We start from the raw sequence: 23802 nt of genomic DNA, 5'->3' as shown, positions 1-23802 counted from the left end.
TCAGAGAGCACCAGACTAACAGCAGAGAGCACCACCATACTAGCATCAGAGAGCACCACCAGACTAGCATCAGAGAGCACCACCAGACTAGCAGCAGAGAGCACCACCAGACTAGCATCAGAGAGCACCACCAGACTAGCATCAGAGAGCACCACCAGACTAGCATCAGAGAGCACCACCAGACTAGCATCAGAGAGCACCACCAGACTAGCATCAGAGAGCACCAGACTAGCATCAGAGAGCACCACCAGACTAGCATCAGAGAGCACCATCAGACTAGCATCAGAGAGCACCACCAGACTAGCAGCAGCAGAGAGCACCACCAGACTAGCATCAGAGAGCACCACCAGACTAGCAGCAGAGAGCACCACCAGACTAGCAGCAGAGAGCACCACCAGACTAGCAGCAGAAAGCACCACCAGACTAGCAGCAGAGAGCACCACCAGACTAGCAGCAGAGAGCACCACCAGACTAGCATCAGAGAGCACCATCAGACTAGCAGCGTAGAGCACCACCAGACTAGCATCAGAGAGCACCACCAGACTAGCATCAGAGAGCACCACCAGACTAGCATAGAGCACCACCAGACTAGCAGCAGAGAGCACCACCAGACTAGCAGCAGAGAGCACCACCAGACTAGCAGCAGAGAGCACCACCAGACTAGCATAGAGCACCACCAGACTAGCATCAGAGAGCACCACCAGACTAGCATCAGAGAGCACCACCAGACTAACATCAGAGAGCACCACCAGACTAGCATCAGAGAGCACCACCAGACTAGCAGCAGAAAGCACCATCAGACTAGCATCAGAGAGCACCACCAGACTAGCATCAGAGAGCACCACCAGACTAGCAGCAGCAGCAGCGTGGAGAAGAGGTTTCTCTGAATTGGCAACCAAAGAGTTAAAGTCTGTTCCATAAACTCTCCCGTGCTTCAAGAATCGCCTGGAAGCTACTTGTGCAGGCTTTAAATACTGATTTGACAGATCACATTTTACACACAACCTGCCACTGAGAAAATAGCCCACGACTACTACCACCACCACCACCACCACCACTACTACTACCACTAGCCCCAGCAGCTCCTGGTGTGTTCAAACGCACACAGGGACACGATGGGAACTCTGAGAGTGTTATTCCTCTTGTCCTTTATATCACCGTGGGTGCTCTGCTCAACTGGGAAACAACAGGATGTACTGCTGAACAGAGAAGCTAATCTGGAAGCAAAGAGGTCTAAGGTAGGCTATAAACTGACTTGATCACATTGTATTTTCTAGTATTGATTAATGACTAACTAAGTCAATAGTAAATAGGTTAATGATAAGTTATAATTCTTATACACTCAAATATAGTTTGCTCGTAGTTTGATTAAATCAAGTAATTTCAAACATCTTGCATGGTTATAGCTGGGATTTATTTAATAAAATTATTCTTTAATAAGATGTCATTCTTATTTTTCTTATATTCAATATATCTTTAATCAGTGTAACTAGAGGCAAATAATGTAACTAGAGGCAAACAATGTAACTAGAGGCAAACAATGTAAATGTAACTAGAGGCAAACAATGTAACTAGAGGCAAACAATGTAACTAGAGGCAAACAATGTAACTAGAGGCAAACAATGTAACTAGAGGCAAACAATGTAACTAGAGGCAAACAATGTAACTAGAGGCAAACAATGTAACTAGAGGCAAACAATGTAACTAGAGGCAAACAATGTAACTAGAGGCAAACAATGTAACTAGAGGCAAACAATGTAACTAGAGGCAAACAATGTAACTAGAGGCAAATAATGTAACTAGAGGCAAATAATGTAACTCGAGGCAAATAATGTAACTAGAGGCAAACAATGTAACTAGAGGCAAACAATGTAACTAGAGGCAAACAATGTAACTCGAGGCAAACAAACCCAATTTCCTTAAAAACATTTGTGATATATACTTTGAATTAATTTATCTATTAATCCACTTCCCTTTGAACATCTAGCTTCTTCTTTTATGCAAACATTGTTTTATTAATTTCACTTGTAAACAACTGATCTACACCAAGACTTGAGTACATTACATGAGTTGGTTCATTGTTCCACCTTTTTAATTCATATTCTTACAAGCAGAAATAATTTTGAATCCCGGTTATACCTTTTCTTCCCCTTATTTGAGAAATCAAACTATTGTCCCATTTCATTGGAAGCATTTCCCATTGGGAAGGAGCCAGCGCGTTGGCCCAGTCTAATTCCTCTCTCTCCCCCCCAGTCTAACAGCTGGGCTGTCGGTCTGCCCAGAGCTCCAGACACAGTGAGTCAAAACACAGTGAGTCCAGACACAGTGATTATGATTAGTCAGCACAGTAAGGGGCGGGGCTGCCGCTTACAGGAGGCTCCACTGCTCTAGTACAATGGAGGTTCCAGTCTGAAGAACTCACATCCAAACAGCAGCCCCGGTCTGACTGCCAAGGGGCCCCGCTCCTCCTGTTGCCAAGGGGCCCCGCTCCTCCTGTTGCCAAGGGGCCCCGCTCCTCCTGTTGCCAAGGGGCCCCGCTCCTCCTGTTGCCAAGGGGCCCCGCTCCTCCTGTTGCCAAGGGGCCCCGCTCCTCCTGTTGCCAAGGGGCCCCGCTCCTCCTGTTGCCAAGGGGCCCCGCTCCTCCTGTTGCCAAGGGGCCCCGCTCCTCCTGTTGCCAAGGGGCCTCGCTCCTCCTGTTGCCAAGGGGCCCCACTCTTCCTGTTGCCAAGGGGCCCCACTCCTCCTGTGGCCAAGGGGCCGAATCTTAGGGCTCACCCAGAAAACAGTTAACGTTCCTGGAATGTTCCTACAACTTCAAATAAAATACCTTATTTTGATCCCCATTAGCGACCGCTAGTCTTAATGGGCGCTGACAAATACTGGAAAAACACAGACAAAATACTGGAAAATGTACATTTAAAATGAACAGGTAGTGTGTGTACATCTATCAGTTCCACATACATGTCAGTACACACAACCAGTAGGTCACATGTCAGTACACACAACCAGTAGGTCACATGTCAGTACATACAACCTGTAGGTCACATGTCAGTACACACAACCAGTAGGTCACATGTCAGTACATACAACCTGTAGGTCACATGTCAGTACACACAACCAGTAGGTCACATGTCAGTACACACAACCTGTAGGTCACATGTCAGTACACACAACCAGTAGGTCACATGTCAGTACATACAACCTGTAGGTCACATGTCAGTACATACAACCTGTAGGTCACATGTCAGTACATACAACCTGTAGGTCACATGTCAGTACACACAACCAGTAGGTCACATGTCAGTACATACACACAACCAGTAGGTCACATGTCAGTACATACACACAACCAGTAGGTCACATGTCAGTACATACACACAACCAGTAGGTCACATGTCAGTACATACACACAACATGTAGGTCACATGTCAGTACACACACACAACCAGTAGGTCACATGTCAGTACACACACACAACCAGTAGGTCACATGTCAGTACACACAACCAGTAGGTCACATGTCAGTACACACACACAACCAGTAGGTCACATGTCAGTACACACACACAACCAGTAGGTCACATGTCAGTACACACACACAACCAGTAGGTCACATGTCAGTACATACACACAACCAGTAGGTCACATGTCAGTACACACACACAACCAGTAGGTCACATGTCAGTACACACACACAACCAGTAGGTCACATGTCAGTACAGACAACCAGTAGGTCACATGTCAGTACACACACACAACCAGTAGGTCACATGTCAGTACATACACACAACCAGTAGGTCACATGTCAGTACACACAACTAGTAGGTCACATGTCAGTACACACACACAACCAGTAGGTCACATGTCAGTACACACAACCAGTAGGTCACATGTCAGTACACACACACAACCAGTAGGTCACATGTCAGTACACACAACCAGTAGGTCACATGTCAGTACACACACACAACCAGTAGGTCACATGTCAGTACACACACACAACCAGTAGGTCACATGTCAGTACACACACACAACCAGTAGGTCACATGTCAGTACATACACACAACCAGTAGGTCACATGTCAGTACACACAACCAGTAGGTCACATGTCAGTACACACAACTAGTAGGTCACATGTCAGTACACACACACAACCAGTAGGTCACATGTCAGTACACACACACAACCAGTAGGTCACATGTCAGTACATACACACAACCAGTAGGTCACATGTCAGTACACACAACCAGTAGGTCACATGTCAGTACACACAACTAGTAGGTCACATGTCAGTACACACACACAACCAGTAGGTCACATGTCAGTACACACAACCAGTAGGTCACATGTCAGTACACACACACAACCAGTAGGTCACATGTCAGTACACACACACAACCAGTAGGTCACATGTCAGTACACACACACAACCAGTAGGTCACATGTCAGTACATACACACAACCAGTAGGTCACATGTCAGTACATACACACAACCAGTAGGTCACATGTCAGTACACACACACAACCAGTAAGTCACATGTCAGTACACACAACCAGTAGGTCACATGTCAGTACACACAACCAGTAGGTCACATGTCAGTACACACACACAACCAGTAGATCACATGTCAGTACAGACAACCAGTAGGTCACATGTCAGTACACACACACAACCAGTAGGTCACATGTCAGTACACACAACCAGTAGGTCACATGTCAGTACATACACACAACCAGTAGGTCACATGTCAGTACACACACACAACCAGTAGATCACATGTCAGTACAGACAACCAGTAGGTCACATGTCAGTACACACACACAACCAGTAGGTCACATGTCAGTACATACACACAACCAGTAGGTCACATGTCAGTACATACACACAACCAGTAGGTCACATGTCAGTACACACACACAACCAGTAGGTCACATGTCAGTACATACACACAACCAGTAGGTCACATGTCAGTACACACACACAACCAGTAGGTCACATGTCAGTACACACACACAACCAGTAGGTCACATGTCAGTACACACACACAACCAGTAGGTCACATGTCAGTACACACACACAACCAGTAGGTCACATGTCAGTACACACAACCAGTAGGTCACATGTCAGTACACACAACCAGTAGGTCACATGTCAGCACACACACACAACCAGTAGGTCACATGTCAGTACATACACACAACCAGTAGGTCACATGTCAGTACATACACACAACCAGTAGGTCACATGTCAGTACATACACACAACCAGTAGGTCACATGTCAGTACATACACACAACCAGTAGGTCACATGTCAGTACACACACACAACCAGTAGGTCACATGTCAGTACACACACACAACCAGTAGGTCACATGTCAGTACACACAACCAGTAGATCACATGTCAGTACACACACAACCAGTAGGTCACATGTCAGTACACACAACCAGTAGGTCACATGTCAGTACACACAACCAGTAGGTCACATGTCAGTACACACACACAACCAGTAGGTCACATGTCAGTACACACACACAACCAGTAGGTCACATGGGGGAGAGGTGTTGCTTTATTTGTTGCTTTGAAACCAGACTTGCTGTTCACTTGCGCTATATAAACAAATCGACAGGTAGCCTAGTGGTTAGAGCGTTGGGCCAGTAACCGAAAGGTTGCTGGATCCCCGAGGTGACAAGGTAAAAATCAGTCGGTCTGCCCCTGAACGTTGTAAAGAAGAATTTGTTCTTAACTGACTTGCCTAGTTAAATAAAAAGGTTAAATAAAAACGAAAAATATAACTATGAGGGGAGTTCCATGCACTCATGGCTCTGCAAAATACTGTACACTTCCTTCTCGACCTGGAGACAGTGAAAATACCCCCGGTCTAAAGAAAGTGAGAAGACCCCCGGTCTAAAGAAAGTGAGAAGACCCCCGGTCTAAAGACAGTGAAAAGACCCCCGGTCTAAAGACAGTCAGAAGACCCCCGGTCTAAAGACAGTGAGAAGACCCCCGGTCTAAAGACAGTGAAAAGACTCCTGGTCTAAAGACAGTGAAAAGACTCCTGGTCTAAAGACAGTGAGAAGACCCCTGGTCTAAAGACAGTGAAAAGACCCCTGGTCTAAAGACAGTGAGAAGACCCCTGGTCTAAAGACAGTGAGAAGACCCCTGGTCTAAAGACAGTGAGAAGACCCCCGGTCTAAAGACAGTGAGAAGACCCCCGGTCTAAAGACAGTGAGAAGACCCCGGGTCTAAAGACAGTGAGAAGACACCCGGTCTAAAGACAGTGAGAAGACCCCGGTCTAAAGACAGTGAGAAGACCCCGGTCTAAAGACAGTGAGAAGACCCCCGGTCTAAAGACAGTGAGAAGACCCCCGGTCTAAAGACAGTGAGAAGACCCCGGGTCTAAAGACAGTGAGAAGACACCCGGTCTAAAGACAGTGAGAAGACCCCCGGTCTAAAGACAGTGAGAAGACCCCTGGTCTAAAGACAGTGAGAAGACCCCCGGTCTAAAAGCATGCTCAAAGTCTGTTAATTTGTTTAGAGGCAAATAGCTTTGTATTTGGTCAAACACCATTTTTTCCCCAACAGTTTGCTAAGAGCTGGCAGCAAGCTGATAGGTCTGCTGTTAGAACCAATAAAGGATGCTGTACCACTCTTGGGTAGCGGAGTGACTTTGGCTTCCCTCCAGGCCTGAGGACAAAGACTTTCCTCTAGACTCAGATTAAAGATATGACAGATAGGAGTGGCTATAGAGTCAGCCACCATCCTCAGTAGCTTTCCATCTAAGTTGTCAATGCCAGGAGGTTTGTCATTATTGATCGATAACAATCATTTTTCCACCTCTCCCACAGTGTTTGTTCTTGGCATTTCCTCTACCAATGAAGTAATCATAAAGCCAATTGGCAACATCAAATGGTTGTGTGATGAATAAGCCATCTGATTGGATGAAAGATGGGAGTTGAATTTGTCTTTCTGACCAATAATTTCATTTAATTAAAGTTCTTTTCATTCCATCATTATTTATATCATTGATCTTAGCTTCATAATACAGTTTCTTATTCTTCTGTTGAGTTTGGTCACATCATTTCTCAATTTGCAGTCAGCCAGCCAATCAGATGTGCAGCCAGATTTATTAGCCACTCCTTTTGCTCCGTCTCTTTCAGCCATACAGTTTTTCAATTCCTCATCGATCCCATGGAGCCTTAACAGTTCCAACAGTCTGTTTTTCAATTCCTAATCAATCCAATTTGTTCCTGTGGTGTTTGTAAACACCCTGGTAGGTTGATTAATACCCTGAACCAAATTACAGACACTGGTTACAGTGAGAAGCTTTCTCTTGAGTGGACAGCTTGATGAAAACCAGTCAATATTCAGATCCCCAAGAAAGTAGACCTCTTTGTTTCCATCACATAGACTAGCAAGCATTTCACACATATTATTTAGATACTGACTGTTAGCACTTGGTGGCCTATAGCAACACCCCAAAATAAAGCTTTAGATGTGCCAAGTGAACCTGCAACCACAACACTTGACATGAGATCTTCTCGAAGCATTACAGGGATATGGCCCTGAATATATACAGTAACACCTCCCCCATAAGCATTCCTGTCTCTTCTGTAAATGTTACATGAGATCTTCTCTAAGCATCACAGGGAATATTGCTCTGAATATATACAGCAACACCTCCGCCATAAGCATTCCTGTCTCTTCTGTAAATGTTACATGAGATCTTCTCTAAGCATCACAGGGATATGGCCCTGAATATATACAGCAACACCTCCCCCATAAGCATTCCTGTCTCTTCTGTAAATGTTACATGAGATCTTCTCGAAGCATTACAGGGATATGGCCCTGAATATATACAGTAACACCTCCCCCATAAGCATTCCTGTCTCTTCTATAGATGTTATATCCTTGTATTGCTACTGCTGTATCAACGGAATTATCTAAGTGAGTCTCAGAAATGGCTAATATATGAATGTTATCTGATGTTAGCAAGTTATTGATTTCGTGAACCTTATTTCTTTAAGGCTTCGTATATTATATTATATATTAATTATCAAAGATAATATGGACATAATATGGAAAAGAGCAAACAAAGCAAGAGGGTAAAAATGGACATCATTCAGCAGTCCCATTAATCAGTGTGCTGCGAGGGTGGAGCTACAAATGGGAACGTTCCAATAGAGGACAACGGAGGTTCCAGTCTAGATAACTCCTATCTGCCGCCAAGAGGCCAAAAATGGCCGTGTCAATCGGAGTGAACCGTGTCAATCTTGCCAACCTGACATATTTTTGCCAAAAGAGGATCACGATGGAAATAAGCCTTTGGGTATTATTTTGCTTTTAGCCTCAATCATTTGTAAATGTATGTAATGTTGTCTCCAACTGGATAGGTCTATTACTTATAATCCTTAAATAAATTAAAAACATTCCTACAACGTTAGGTAACGTTCCAACACAGTCCCAATGGAGCAGAACTGGCGTTCCAGTCCAGAGAACTCCCATACAAACAGCTCCCCCGGTCTGTCTGCCAGGGGGCCATCCTTCTCATCCTACCAAGGGGCCATCCTTCTCATCCTGCCAGGGGGCCATCCTTCTCATCCTGCCAAGGGGCCATCCTTCTCATCCTGCCAAGGGGCCATCTTTCTCATCCTACCAGGGGCCATCCTTCTCATCCTGCCAAGGGGCCATCCTTCTCATCCTGCCAAGGGACCATCCTTCTCATCCTGCCAAGGGACCATCCTTCTCATCCTGCCAAGGGACCATCCTTCTCATCCTGCCATGGGACCATCCTTCTCCTCCTGCCATGGGACCATCCTTCTCCTCCTGCCATGGGACCATCCTTCTCCTCCTGCCAAGGGGCCATCCTTCTCCTCCTGCCAAGGGGCCATCCTTCTCCTCCTGCCAAGGGGCCATCCTTCTCCTCCTGCCAAGGGGCCATCCTTCTCCTCCTGCCAAGGGGCCATCCTTCTCCTCCTGCCAAGGGGCCATCCTTCTCATCCTGCCAAGGGACCATCCTTCTCATCCTACCAAGGGACCATCCTTCTCCTCCTGCCAAGGGGCCATCCTTCTCCTCCTGCCAAGGGCCATCCTTATATGTGAATAACTGCCTTGTCTTCACGGGTTAGTCTACTTGCTGCAAAAAGTACCATATGAACTGAAAATTGAGTTGCACGTGTTTACTGCCCAAAGCCTGGTTTCTCAAAAACATTTTAAGACCGAGTTCTTCCTTAGAACATTCGTAGGAGCACTGTTAAATCTCCAAGGTAAACACTTGAAAAAACTTTTTTTTTTCATTAACTTTGCACTTGAAAAACGCTCGTAAAAATCGATCGCAAAGTGGTCTGAGGCTCGTAATCTAACGTAACCACTTGTAGAACAGCGAAGTTAAGATGCCTTTTTTAAATATTTATTTTTTTATACCTCCCGCGTCACTTTAATACAAAAGAAGATCTCTGTTAAACCTAGAATCAACATGGTTAATCCGTCTCTCTGTGACGGCGTAAACGTTAAACAAAAAACAACGTTGACTTCGAATACAAAACTTGCCCATGTCTTTGCAATTGAAAAACTTCTCATTAAAAACCGAGATGACTACTAAGTCAACGAGTAAAAGCTATAGGCCTATTCGTAACATATTTCATGGGCCAAATCTGGGATATATTGGGTAAACATTTGAATAAACTACGCACTTAGTGGCCGTTCCCTCTCCGTGGTGTTCTGGAAAAACGCACGGTACATCTTCAGGCCGTTGTAGGAAAGATGCATCGTTTAAACACTTGTAAGCCTAAATTCTGTCGCTATCGGAAACCAGGCCCTGAATCCCTGATCCCTGTGTGCGTTACTCTACAGTGTTACTCTACAGTGTTACCCCAAACAGTACTACTCTACAGTGTCACTCTACAGTGTCACTCTACAGTGTCACTCTACAGTGTCACTCTACAGTGTTAATCCTAACAGTATGACTCGACAGTGTTACCCCAAACAGTACTACTCTACAGTGTTACTCTATAGTGTTACTCTATAGTGTTACTCTACAGTGTTAATCCTAACAGTGTGACTCTACAGTGTTACTCTACAGTGTTACTCTATAGTGTTACTCTACAGTGTTAATCCTAACAGTGTGACTCTACAGTGTTACTCTAGTGTTACTCTACAGTGTTAATCCTAACAGTATGACTCTACAGTGTTACTCTATAGTGTTACTCTACAGTGTTAATCCTAACAGTGTGACTCTACAGTGTTACTCTAGTGTTACTCTACAGTGTTAATCCTAACAGTATGACTCTACAGTGTTACTCTATAGTGTTACTCTACAGTGTTAATCCTAACAGTGTGACTCTACAGTGTTACTCTATAGTGTTACTCTACAGTGTTAATCCTAACAGTGTGACTCTACAGTGTTACTCTATAGTGTTACTCTACAGTGTTACTCAGTGTTACTCTACAGTGTTACTCTATAGTGTTACTCTACAGTGTTAATCCTAACAGTGTGACTCTACAGTGTTACTCTATAGTGTTACTCTACAGTGTTAATCCTAACAGTGTGACTCTATAGTGTTACTCTACAGTGTTACTCTACAGTGTTAATCCTAACAGTATGACTCTACAGTGTTAATCCTAATAGTGTGACTCTACAGTGTTAATCCTAACAGTGTGACTCTACAGTGTTAATCCTAACAGTGTTACTCTACAGTGTTACCCCAAACAGTACTACTCTACAGTGTTAATCCTAACAGCGTTACTCTACAGTGTTACTCTACAGTGTTAATCCTAACAGTGTGACTCTACAGTGTTGATCCTAACAGTGTGACTCTATCCTCCACTAGAGAGAGGCAGCAGCGTTGTGGCTGGGAGAGGACTATGACTCCAGCATGGTCTTCCTGGCTGCTGATGAACCAGACAACGCCCCAGCTGAGGGGGGTGACGCCTTGGGTAAGACAGCAGTTCTACCTGCCTCTTCTCCTACCCTCCCTCCTTACCTCTCCCTGCCTCCTCTCCTACCCTCCCTCCCACTTCTAACTCTCCTAACCTCCCTCCCTGCCTCTCACTACTACCTCTCCCCGCCTCCCTACCGCTCTCTGCCTCCCCTCCTACCCTCCTTCCCTGCCCCCTCTCCTACCCTTCTTCCCTCCCTCCCTGCCTCCTCTCCAACCCTCCTTCCCTGCCTCCTCTCCAACCCTCCTTCCCTGCCTCCTCTCCTACCCTCCTTCCCCTCCTCTCCTACCCTCCCTGCCTCCTCTCCTCCTTCCCTGCCTTCTCTCCTACCTCTCCCTGCCTCCTCCACTCCCTCCTTGCCTCTTCTCCTACCCTCCTTCCCTCCCTGCCTCCTTCCCTGCCTCCTCTCCTACCCTCCTTCCCTGCCTCCTCTCCTACCCTCCTTGCCCCCTTCCCTGCCTCCTCTCCTACCTCTCACTGCCTCCTCTCCTACCTCTCACTGCCTCCTCTCCTACTCTCCTTCCCTCCCTCCCTCCCTGCCTCCTCTCCAGTGTCCTAGTATATTTAACCCAGTTCTGCTCAGGACCATGTTGTCTACTCTATACAGCAGGCAGCAGCTGAGCTTTTTAAAAGCATTACTTAGAGGAGAGAAACCTCCCTACTTGGCTATATCCTCCATTATAGTAACAGAGGCCCCTATGATATCTGGGCCACCAGGACTTGGCTATATCCTCCATTATAGTAACAGAGGCCCCTATGATATCTGGGCTACCAGGACTTGGCTTCTAGAGCCATGATATCTGGTCTACCAGGACTTGGCTTCTAGAGCCATGATACCTGGGCTACCACGACTTGGCTTCTAGAGCCATGATATCTGGGCTACCACGACTTGGCTTCTAGAGCCATGATATCTGGGCTACCAAGACTTGGCTTCTAGAGACATGATATCTGGGCTACCAAGACTTGGCTTCTAGAGCCATGATATCTGGGCTACCAGGACTTGGCTTCTAGAGCCATGATATCTGGGCTAACAAGACTTGGCTTCTAGAGCCATGCTATCTGGTCTACCAGGACTTGGCTTCTAGAGCCATGATACCTGGGCTACCAAGACTTGGCTTCTAGAGCCATGATATCTGGGCTACCAAGACTTGGCTTCTAGAGCCATGATATCTGGGCTACCAAGACTTGGCTTCTAGAGACATGATATCTGGGCTACCAAGACTTGGCTTCTAGAGACATGATATCTGGGCTACCAGGACTTGGCTTCTAGAGCCATAATATCTGGGCTACCAGGACTTGGCTTCTAGAGGAGCATTGACCACGTTGTTAAGCTAACACACCCTAAATGTGGACAGTTTAGACAACCATAGCCAGTGCTATTGTAAATGAATAAATCATTTCAGAAGTATTCTATAAAAAGAGAGAATGATAATATGATGCCTTACTTATAGGCCGTAAGGCTTGAGACATCCAAATCAAAATCAAATAAACAATTAAATGAATTCTGTGTCTCCAGAGCTGCCCACATGCCTGCTGTGTGTGTGTCTGACCGGCTCTGTGTTCTGTGTCTTCAGAGCTGCCCACATGCCTGCTGTGTGTGTGTCTGACCGGCTCTGTGTACTGTGTCTCCAGAGCTGCCCACATGCCTGCTGTGTGTGTGTCTGACCGGGTCTGTGTACTGTGAGGAAGTTGTTCCTGAGATGACTGCTGTGCCAACCCTGCCCAAGGAGACTGCCTACTTCTACGCCCGCTATAACAAGATCAAGAAGATCACCAATAAAGACTTCGCAGATATCGGTAGGGGGGGTGAACATCCAGGGAAACATGGGTTCTCCAGATATCGGTAGGGGGGGGGGTGAACATCCAGGGAAACATGGGTTCTCCAGATATCGGTAGGGGGGTGAACATCCAGGGAAACATGGGTTCTCCAGATATCGGTAGGGGGGATGAACATCCAGGGAAACATGGGTTCTCCAGATATCGGTAGGGGGGATGAACATCCAGGGAAACATGGGTTCTCCAGATATCGGTAGGGGGGGGTGAACATCCAGGGAAACATGGGTTCTCCAGATATCGGTAGGGGGTGAACATCCAGGGAAACATGGGTTCTCCAGATATCGGTAGGGGGGTGAACATCCAGGGAAACATGGGTTCTCCAGATATCGGTAGGGGGGGGTGAACATCCAGGGAAACATGGGTTCTCCAGATATCGGTAGGGGGGTGAACATCCAGGGAAACATGGGTTCTCCAGATATCGGTGGGGGGGGGTGAACATCCAGGGAAACATGGGTTCTCCAGATATCGGTAGGGGGGGGTGAACATCCAGGGAAACATGGGTTCTCCAGATATCGGTAGGGGGGATGAACATCTAGGGAAACATGGGTTCTCCAGATATCGGTAGGGGGATGAACATCCAGGGAAACATGGGTTCTCCAGATATCGGTAGGGGGGGGTGAACATCCAGGGAAACATGGGTTCTCCAGATATCGGTAGGGGGGGGGGGTGAACATCCAGGGAAACATGGGTTCTCCAGATATCCCGGGTTGAATGATTCCTAGTTGATTCCTAATTTCCTGCCTGCTCATTACACCTTGAGAATCCAGATACCACTTCAACTGGGGTAGAAACCTGGGATCTTTGGGAAAATGTACAGTACTTTGCTAGGTGATTCTGGCTTTCAGGTTTCCTTTGGCTTGCTGTCTTCTCTAACATTTTTCACACAGTCTCCCTAATACACTAGCTGGGAGACAACCATGTTGAGGAAAATTCATTCAGGAAATGAAGAAATAAAGATAAATAAACATTTTTGGAGGGTCGGTAGACATATGGTGGATATATTAGTGGATGTTATGCGGGCCCCTCCAGGCTCCCCCCCAGAACCCCCTCCAAGCTTCCTCCAGGCCCGGCCCTCCAGGCTCCCCTCCAAGCACCCCTCCAAGCTTCCTCCAGGCCCCCCTCCAGGCCCGGCCCTCCAGGCTCCCCTCCAAGCACCCCTCCAAGCTTCCTCCAGGCCCCCCTCCAGGCCCGGCCCTCCAGGCTCGCCCTCCAAGCTTCCTCCAGGCCCCCCTCCAAGCTTCCTCCAGGCCCCCCTCCAAGCCCGGCCCTCCAGGCTCCCCTCCAGGCCGGCCCTCCAGGCACCCCTCCAGGCCCGGCCCTCCAGGCACCCCTCCAGGCCCGGCCCTCCAGGCACCCCTCCAGGCCCGGCCCTCTAGGCCCCCATCCAGGCCCGCCCCTCCAGGCCCTCCCTCCAGGCTCCCCTCCAGGTTCCCTCCAGGCCCGGCCCTCCAGGCTCCCCTCCAGGCCCTCCCTCCAGGCTCCCCTCCAGGCCCGGCCCTCCAAGCTTCCTCCAGGCCCGGCCCTCCAGGCCCCCCACCAGGCCCGGCCCTCCACTGATATAAGTAAAAACACAGCTAGATTTAAAAGCTGACGAGATGTAATTTTTTGGGGCAAACTCTTCCAGGTCTTCATCTTGTCTTGACATTTAGAACGCAGAAGTTTAAAAGGCCTAACTGTCAGAAGGAAGACGGTCAAATCCTCCGTGTGTCTGACATGTGGGCAGAACAAATCTAAATATTGCGTAACTCACTTGATCTATGAGAGCTCGGCCTATAGCTTAGTGTTGTGTTACAGAAAACAACAATACTGCAGTTTGTAACCTCCAAAATGGACAATTAAGTTCTAATACATTATGACTCTGAAGAGAATCCACCCGACGTGGGTTTATTCTAAATATAGATTGAGTAAAAATCAGATCTAACTTACATTATAATTCTAGGTTTTTTTGGGGGGGGGGGGGGGTGTTTCTTCCTCAGTGACTCTGAAGAGAATCGACCTAACGGGGAACCTGATCTCGGAGATTGAGGAAGGAGCGTTCTCTAAGCTGACCCTGCTGGAGGAACTCAATTTGGCTGAGAACCAACTTGTCAAGCTACCCATGCTGCCCGGCAAGCTCACCACCTTCAACGCCAACCACAACCGGCTCAAAACCAAAGGGGTCAAGGCCAACGCCTTCAAGGTACAATGAAAGGACATGAAATACAAATAGATTCCTGGCTGCTTTAATTGAATGCATTTATTTCACCCCGATAGGTCTTTGTCAAGGCATGACATTGTTCAAAACATTGTGTGATAATGTCTATGTACCTTAGGTGCTTGACTGAGGCACATTCGGTGGCTGATTTGAGCGTTGCCAGGACAACCCCCCCTCCCCCTCGACCCCTTGGATTTCTTCACCTGTTTTTTGCATTACATGTTGGGATTCAAATTCTGCGAATTGCCATTTTTTTTGCCAACAATCTGCACAAAATACTCTCTAGTCAAATTCTGAAGAAATATATATATTTTGTAAATATATCATTTTTATATATATATCTATTTTTTATATTTATATATATAATTTTCATATAATTTATATACTTTTTATATATATAATTTATATATTTTTTTTATATATAATTTATACAGTATATATATAATATAAAACCTTTTATAACAAAAAACATAGTGGCTGCATATGTACTCAGCTCCATGAGTCAATGGCATTGACTGCAGCTGTCTTCTTGGTTTAGTCTGGATTGTGATATATTTGACCATTATTCTTTTCACAATTCTTCCAAGCTCTTTCAAGATGATGGGGGATCATGGCTGGACGGTCTTGCCATAGATTTTCAAGCCGATTTAAGTCAAAACAAACTTGGCCAATGAGGAACATTCAATGTCTTCTTGGTAAGCAACTCCAGGGTAGATTTGGCTTAGTTGTTGGTTATTGTACACCTGAAAGTTGAATTCCTCTCACAGACGCTGGTGTAAAGGAGACTGAAGCAGGTTTTCCAATAGGATTTTGGCTGTACTTAGCCCAATCTCCTTTATTTTTATCCTGAAAAACTCCCTAGTCCTTGTCGATGTCAAGCATACCCATCCCATGATGCAGCCACCACCATGCTTGAAATTAAACAGGCAGTTACTCAGTGATGTGGAGGCTTTGCTTTTAGGCCAAAAAACTATTCCTTTGCTGTGTGTTTTTCCCCAGTATTACTTTAGTACCTTGTTGCATGTTTTGGAATATTTATTTCTGTGTATTTGTATCATTACTAAGCCAATATTGTGGAGTCACTACAATGTTATTGATCCATCCTCAGTTCTCCCATCACAGCCATTGATCTGCAGCTGTTTTAAAATCCTCAAATGACCTCATGGTGACCTCCCTGAGCGGTTACCTTGCTGTCCTGCAGCTCAGTTCAGAAGGTCGACGGTACCGTTGATGTTTCTGGGTGGTTTAACAACTATTAACTTGGCCGTGCTTAAATAGATATACAATGCCCCCCCCCATCTACCAATCACTACCCTTCTTTATGAGGCTTTCAAAAAGCTTCCTGGTCTTTGTAGTTGAATCTGTGCTTGAAATTCACTACTTGACCGAGGGACCTGACAGATGTTGTATGTATGGTGGACAGAGGAAGGGTTAAGTCATTCCAAAATAAAATCAAGTCAACACTACTATTTCACACGGTGACTTCATGTCATTTATTATGATGTGATTTGTTAAGTCACATTTTTCTCCTGAACTAATTTTAGGATTGTCTGAAAACTGAATAGTTACTATATTTAGTTATCCATTTGTTATTTAATTTAGAGAAGAAAAAAAATCCATTACAGAATATTTAGTGTAGATCGTTATAATTAAATCCATTTTAATCCCACTTTGACATTACAGAATATTTAGTGTAGATCGTTATAATTAAATCCATTTTAATCCCACTTTGACATTACAGAATATTTAGTGTAGATCGTTATAATTAAATCCATTTTAATCCCACTTTGACATTACAGAATATTTAGTGTAGATCGTTATAATTAAATCCATTTTAATCCCACTTTGACATTACAGAATATTTAGTGTAGATCGTTATAATTAAATCCATTTTAATCCCACTTTGACATTACAGAATATTTAGTGTAGATCGTTACAATTAAATCCATTTTAATCCCACTTTGTAACACAATAACGTGATGAAATCCACTTTTGCAAGGCACTGTATGCTGTTTATTTTGATGTCGTTGTTTCCACCATACAGAAACTGGAGAAGCTGATCAACCTGTTTCTGGGAGACAATGCGCTGGAGGCTGTACCAGTGATCCCGCAGAGCGTCCGCATTGTCCATCTGCAGGTCGGTACCACGCAGTGATGACGGTCTTGACTTCTGCTTAGAGGCTACGAAATTGGGAGGAGTCCCTCTCTACTTACGTCCTCGTGATTTCGACGGGAATCCTCTGAAATGGGATTTCTGATAAACATGAGAACTTTGGGAAAGTTCCCAGAATTGTGCGACTCGAAATCCGACTGCGGTTCGCAATCCCGACTGCGGTTCGCAATCCCGACTGCGGTTCGCAATCCCGACTGCGGTTCGCAATCCCGACTGCGGTTCGCAATCCCGGCTGCGGTTCGCAATCCCGGCTGCGGTTCGCAATCCCGGCTGCGGTTCGCAATCCCGGCTGCGGTTCCCAATCCCGGCTGCGGTTCCCAATCCCGGCTGCGGTTCCCAATCCCGGCTGCGGTTCCCAATCCCGGCTGCGGTTCCCAATCCCGGCTGCGACTCCCAATCCCGGCTGCGACTCCCAATCCCGGCTGCGACTCCCAATCCCGGCTGCGACTCCCAATCCCGGCTGCGACTCCCAATCCCGGCTGCGACTCCCAATCCCGGCTGCGACTCCCAATCCCGGCTGCGACTCCCAATCCCGGCTGCGACTCCCAATCCCGGCTGCGACTCCCAATCCCGGCTGCGACTCCCAATCCCGGCTGCGACTCCCAATCCCGGCTGCGACTCCCAATCCCGGCTGCGACTCCCAATCGCGGCTGCGACTCCCAATCGCGGCTGCGACTCCCAATCGCGACTGCGACTCCCAATCCCGACTGCGACTCCCAATCCCGACTGCGACTCCCAATCCCGACTGCGACTCCCAATCCCGACTGCGACTCCCAATCCCGACTGCGACTCCCAATCCCGACTGCGACTCCCAATCCCGACTGCGACTCCCAATCCCGACTGCGACTCCCAATCCAGACTGCGACTCCCAATCCAGACTGCGACTCCCAATCCAGACTGCGACTCCCAATCCAGACAGCTTGACCCAAATAGTTTTTGCTGGCACCATCGGAGGGTCATGAGAGTAATCATGATTCTAACTTTGGTCTTCCATCTTCTCTCTACCATACAGAACAACAACATCACGGATATCAGCTCCGAGACGTTCTGCAAGGGCAACAACACGTACTACATCAGACCCAACCTGATGGAGGTGAGGTTGGATGGGAACCCAGTGCTGCTGTCCAAGTACCCCGACAGCTTCACCTGCCTCAAGTCTCTCCCCGTCGGACAGTACCACTAGACAGACTAAACTCCCTTGGAGGGGGGGGGGGGGAAGAGGTCTTCCGTTCTGACGTCATTAGGACTTCCTGGTTTCAATAGAAAGACATACAACTGCTACAGGGGCGTATAACAGTCAGATGAAATGTTATTATGAACGTTGCGGATAGACAGCCATGTAATGAATAGATCCAACACGATTCCTTATTCTACTTTGACAAAGACAAGACGAATCTACACCATTTACATTCCATTTATGTTCTGAATGTTCTTCTGTAAAATTGTGTCTTTCTCGGTCTCTTTCAGAAGACTAGCGGCCGGGATTGATATGTTAGTAATCTCATGTTAGGAAGCTAGGCCAACGTTGACTACAAGGCTTTGAGCGGATCGCCTGTTTTCTGATTTATAAAAAAAAGGTTATTTTACATTTGTATTTGTTCAAGTTATGTTCCAAGACCAAATCAGCCAAGGGAAGAAAGTTTGTTTGTAAGTTTGTAAAAAACGTTTCTTTGGATGTTTGCTTTTGCGTTTGTGTTTGACTTTTTTCTTCTTTTTTTTTAAACGTTGAGTCAAGCTTTTTGGCTTTCCTCCGAATTCTGTGAATGACTTTCATGTAAACTGGTTCCTAACTTAACAACTCAAGTAGAAGTTGATGAGAAAATATATATCTTTGAAATACGTATATAGTGATGTGAAACTAATGTGCCTGTGCTCACAACATCGTAAGCTTTGATATTAAAAATGGTCAAATGAGGAGGCGTTAAGTCCTTTTCTTTCAATCATAATTACTCATTTTAGGAATTATTACTTATGTAAATAAACAAATATGATGTCGACTTTTTTTTTTTAAGTGTTTAAGACTTCAGCTGATTTTTTAAATATTTTAATACAAATTAAATGAAACTCTGCTTTGACGTATCCAAGATAGTCAACGAAACAACAAAACTAAAAAATATATATTTTCCAAAAATAAAACAACAAACTGTTAACTGCAAGAGAAGCAAATATCTACGGGTTTCAGCACATGTGGAGAAACTGGGTTGCTGTTGTTCCTGCAGCCAACTTGGCAACACGACCGCTACATCCTCCAGTAGGAGAATGGTTTCCATATGCAGTTTGGATTTCAGATCTTTCATTAGAGTCCTGATATAAAACATGCTTGCAGATCGCTCTCTCACGCACACGCACACCCACACGCGCACACACACACACACACCCACACGCGCACACGCACACACACCCACACGCACATGCACACACACCCACACGCACGCACCCACACCCACACGCACCCGCACTCACACGCACCCACCCGCACCCACACGCACGCACACCCACACGCGCACACACACACACACACACCCACGCACACACACCCACACACACGCACACACACCCACACGCACCCGCACCCACACGCACCCGCACCCACACGCACCCGCACCCACACGCACCCGCACCCACACCCACACGCACCCACACCCACACGCACCCACACCCACACGCACCCACACCCACCCACCCACGCGCAGACACACGCGCAGACACACGCGCAGACACACGCGCAGACACACGCGCAGACACACGCGCAGACACACGCGCAGACACACGCACAGACACACGCACAGACACACGCACGCTCTTCAAAATCATTCATTATCTACCAGACAATATGGGAACAATCGTAAATTACCTGCCAGCCTACCAGCCAGAAGCTGAAGGCAAATGACTGGATCCTACTGTGTAGGATTAGGATCAGACTATTTCACGTAGTAGTTATGGGACACTGAATGGACAAAACATTAAGAACACCTGCTCTTTCCATGACAGACTGACCAGGTGAAATATATGATCCCTTACTGGATGTCACCTGTTAAATCCACTTCAAAATCAGTGTAGATGAAGGGGAGGAGACCTGGTTAAAGGGGAGGAAACCTGGTTAAAGGGGAGGAGACCTGGTTAAAGGGGAGGAGACCTGGTTAAAGGGGAGGAGACCTGGTTAAAGGGGAGGAGACCTGGTTAAAGGGGAGGAGACCTGGTTAAAGAAGGATATTTAAACCTTGAGACAACTGAGACATGGATTGTGTATGTGTACCATTCAGAAGGTGAACGGGCAAGACAACAACTTTAAGTGCCTTTGAACGGGGTATGATAGTAGGTGTCAGGCGCACCGGTTTGTGTCAAGAACTGCAACGCTGCTGGGTTTTTTCACACTCAACAGTTTCCCATGTGTATCCAGAATGGTCCACCACCTAAAGGACATCCAACCAACTTGACACAACTGTGGGGAAGCACTGGAGTCAACCTGGGCCAGCATCCCTGTGGAACGCTTTGGACACCTTACACTACAGAGTCCATCCCCCAGTGGGGTGGTTCAACTCAGTATTAGGAAGGTGATTTAATATACACTCAGTGTATATACAAGTGATATAATGGGTATATTTGTATTCATTATGGATCCCAATTAGTTCCTGTGAAGGCAGCAGCTACTCTTCCTGGGGTTTAGTATGGATTCCCATTAGTTCCTGCCAAGGCAGCAGCTACTCTTCCTGGGGTTTATTATGGATCCCTATTAGTTCCTGTCAAGGCAGCAGCTACTCTTCCTGGGGTTTATTATCGAACCCCATTTGTTCCTGCCAAGGCAGCAGCTACTCTTCCTGGGGTTTATTATGGATCCCCATTAGTTCCTGCCAAGGCAGCAGCTACTCTTCCTGGTGTCCAGCAAAATTAAGGCAGTTCATACAAATGTTAAAAACATTACAATAAATTACCAACACACGGTGTGCCCTCAGGCCCCTACTCCACCACTACCACATATCTACAGTACTACATCCATGTGTATGTGTGTGTATAGTGTGTACTCCGGGGAATTCCTGATTCTAACTGGATTACATTTGAGAGGCTTCCATTCTAGAACACCCTCTGTGTTCTGTTAGACAGATAACCCTTTATTTTGAGAGGCTTCCATTCTAGAACACCCTCTGTGTTCTGTTAGACAGATAACCCTTTATTTTGAGAGGCTTCCATTCTAGAACATGTTCACAACTTCATCGATCACATTATTGATCCATTCTAGAACACACTCTGTGTTCTGTTAGACAGGTAACTCACTCTACCCACATTATAGCAGGGGGTGTAAAGCCATAACACATTTTTCCAGCAACAGACTAGGATCGATAATGTCAAAAGCTGCACTGAAGTCTAACAAGACAGCCCCCACAATCATTTTATCATCCATTTCTATCATCCAATCACCAGTCATTTGTGTATATCATCAGATATTAGTGCTTTTCTTATAGGACACCATTGTCTTTATACACTGAACAAAATTTTCCATACTCACAAAACACCTTCTTTCTCTGAAATTTTGCACACAATTTGCTTACATTCCTGTTAGTGAGCATTTCTCCCTTGCCAAAATAATCCAGCCACCTGAGGAGTATTTTCTGTCTATAATAAAGCCCTTTTGTGCGGAAAAACTCATTCTGATTGGCTTGGCTTGGCTTGGCTCCCCAGTGGGTGGGCCTATGCCCTCCCAGGCCCACCAATGGCTGCGCTCCTGCCCAGTCATGTGAAATCTATAGGTTAGGGCCTAATAAACTTATTTCAATTGACCGATTTCCTCATATGAACTTTAACTCAGTAAAATAGTTGAAATTGTTTCATGTTGCGTTTATATTTTTGTTCGTTTTATAACAGATATGGTAACAGTTGGGTTATTTAGCAGTATCGCAAATGCATCTATATTGACGTATTGAACAGCCAGAGGGGAACAGAACCTGTTGATTGGATCATGATCACAACTTCATCGATCACATTATTGATCACAGTAATAATCGCCACAGAGCCTGTTACTCTCATCAACAGATCATCGTCTGTCAAATCTAATTGTATTAGTCACATGTGCTGGATAGAACAGGTGTAGAGCTTACAGTGAAATGCTGACTGGCAACCAGGCTTTACAGGCAACCAGACTTTGCTGGCAACAAGGCTTTACTGGCAACCAGGCTTTACTGGCAACCAGGCTTTACAGGCAACCAGGCTTTACAGGCAACCAGGCTTTACAGGCACCCAACCAGGCTTTACTGGAAACCAGGCTTTATAGGAACCCAGACTTTACAGGAATGCAACCAGGCTTTACAGGAACCCAACCAGGCTTTACTGGCAACCAGGCTTTACAGGCAAGCAGGCTTTATAGGCAACCAGGCTTTACAGGAACCCAGACTTTACAGGAATGCAACCAGGCTTTACAGGCAACCAGGCTTTACTGGCAACCAGGCTTTACAGGCACCCAACAAGGCTTTACTGGTAAACAGGCATTACTGGCATCTAACCAGGCATTACAGGCATCCAACCAGGCAACCAACCAGGCTTTACAGGCAACCAACCAGGCTTTACTGGTAAACAGGCATTACTGGCATCTAACCAGGCATTACAGGCATCCAACCAGGCAACCAACCAGGCTTTACAGGCAACCAGGCTTTACAGGCACCCAACAAGGCTTTACTGGTAAACAGGCATTACTGGCATCTAACCAGGCATCCAACCAGGCATTACAGGCATCCAACCAGGCTTTACTGGCATCCAACCAGGCATCCAACCAGGCTTTAATGGTAAACAGGCATTACAGGCATCCAACCAGGCATCCAACCAGGCTTTACTGGCATCCAACCAGGCATCCAACTAGGCTTTAATGGTAAACAGGCATTACAGGCATCCAACCAGGCATTACAGGCATCCAACCAGGCATCCAACCAGGCATCCAACCAGGCTTTACTGCTCCTGGACTCCTACTTTTCTCCAGTCAAGCCTGATTCTCAAAAGACGGTACGGTGTGAAGTCAGGAGGAGGGTACGGTGTGAAGTAAAGAGGAGGGTACGGTGTGAAGTCGGGAGGAGGGTACGGTGTGAAGTCGGGAGGAGGGTACGGTGTGAAGTCGGGAGGACTGTGAGACTACTGCTCATCTGTCAGCTTGACGGGTTGGCTAAGGTTTGACGATCCAGCTGTGAACCATTTTTGAACCCTATCACAGTAAATCATTGATCAGATAACTTCTCGGAACAGAGCGATATCAGCAGAAAGCAACCATCTCACTCCCCACCCAAGAAGTGTTCGGACGAAAACACAGAAGTGGACTGTTTCTCTGTCGAAGTCGGAGGACGAACGACGGTGGAAACGACTGCTCAGTCAATTTCCTGTCTTTATGTGTATTGGGAGGTTAAAAGTTTAAATAAGTTCAAAATGTTGACGATAGAAAGATGGATGCGTAATACCAGTCTAAACCATCCTTCTTTGTTGAAACAGGCTCTGTAACTACCAGGCAGGGTCAGGAGACCAACACTTAACATTCCTAGATTTTCTACACTTCCAAACTCAGGTTTTTTCCCCCTTCTTTTCCTTGTCAGATATTCCCTTGGAACTCACTGGGATATCGAACGTTCAGATACTGGCTGTGCTTATTCAAAAGGTGGCCAAAGGTGAAGGTGTCGCCTTCAACAC

General features: G+C 46.3%; 2 protein-coding genes across 2 annotated transcripts in view; one reads left to right on the top strand and one right to left on the bottom strand.

Moving 5' to 3' along the window:
• Positions 1–23802, bottom strand: part of LOC124024914 (centromere protein P) — a 197557-nt gene that overhangs the window by 134394 nt on the left and 39361 nt on the right. The window lies entirely within an intron of this gene.
• Positions 925–19056, top strand: ogna (osteoglycin, paralog a). Its single transcript, XM_046338658.1, has 6 exons — positions 925–1238; positions 10831–10936; positions 12572–12736; positions 14752–14954; positions 17014–17106; positions 18155–19056. The coding sequence occupies exons 1-6, from the start codon at positions 1116–1118 to the stop codon at positions 18323–18325; spliced, it is 861 nt and encodes a 286-aa protein (XP_046194614.1). The 5' UTR covers positions 925–1115; the 3' UTR covers positions 18326–19056.

This window comes from Oncorhynchus gorbuscha, linkage group LG03, assembly GCF_021184085.1.
Source record: "Oncorhynchus gorbuscha isolate QuinsamMale2020 ecotype Even-year linkage group LG03, OgorEven_v1.0, whole genome shotgun sequence".
Taxonomy (NCBI): domain Eukaryota; kingdom Metazoa; phylum Chordata; class Actinopteri; order Salmoniformes; family Salmonidae; genus Oncorhynchus; species Oncorhynchus gorbuscha.
Note: the sequence above shows the minus strand (reverse complement) of the source record. Positions and strands in the feature narration are given on the sequence as shown.

Excerpts from the sequence above, each read along its gene's own strand:
- ogna (XM_046338658.1), top strand. The coding sequence starts at position 1,116 with ATGGGAACTCTGAGAGTGTTATTCCTCTTGTCCTTTATATCACCGTGG. Across the intron at positions 1,239-10,830 it reads TGGAAGCAAAGAGGTCTAAG|AGAGAGGCAGCAGCGTTGTG; the intron begins GTAGGCTATAAA and ends ATCCTCCACTAG. Across the intron at positions 10,937-12,571 it reads TGAGGGGGGTGACGCCTTGG|AGCTGCCCACATGCCTGCTG; the intron begins GTAAGACAGCAG and ends CTGTGTCTCCAG.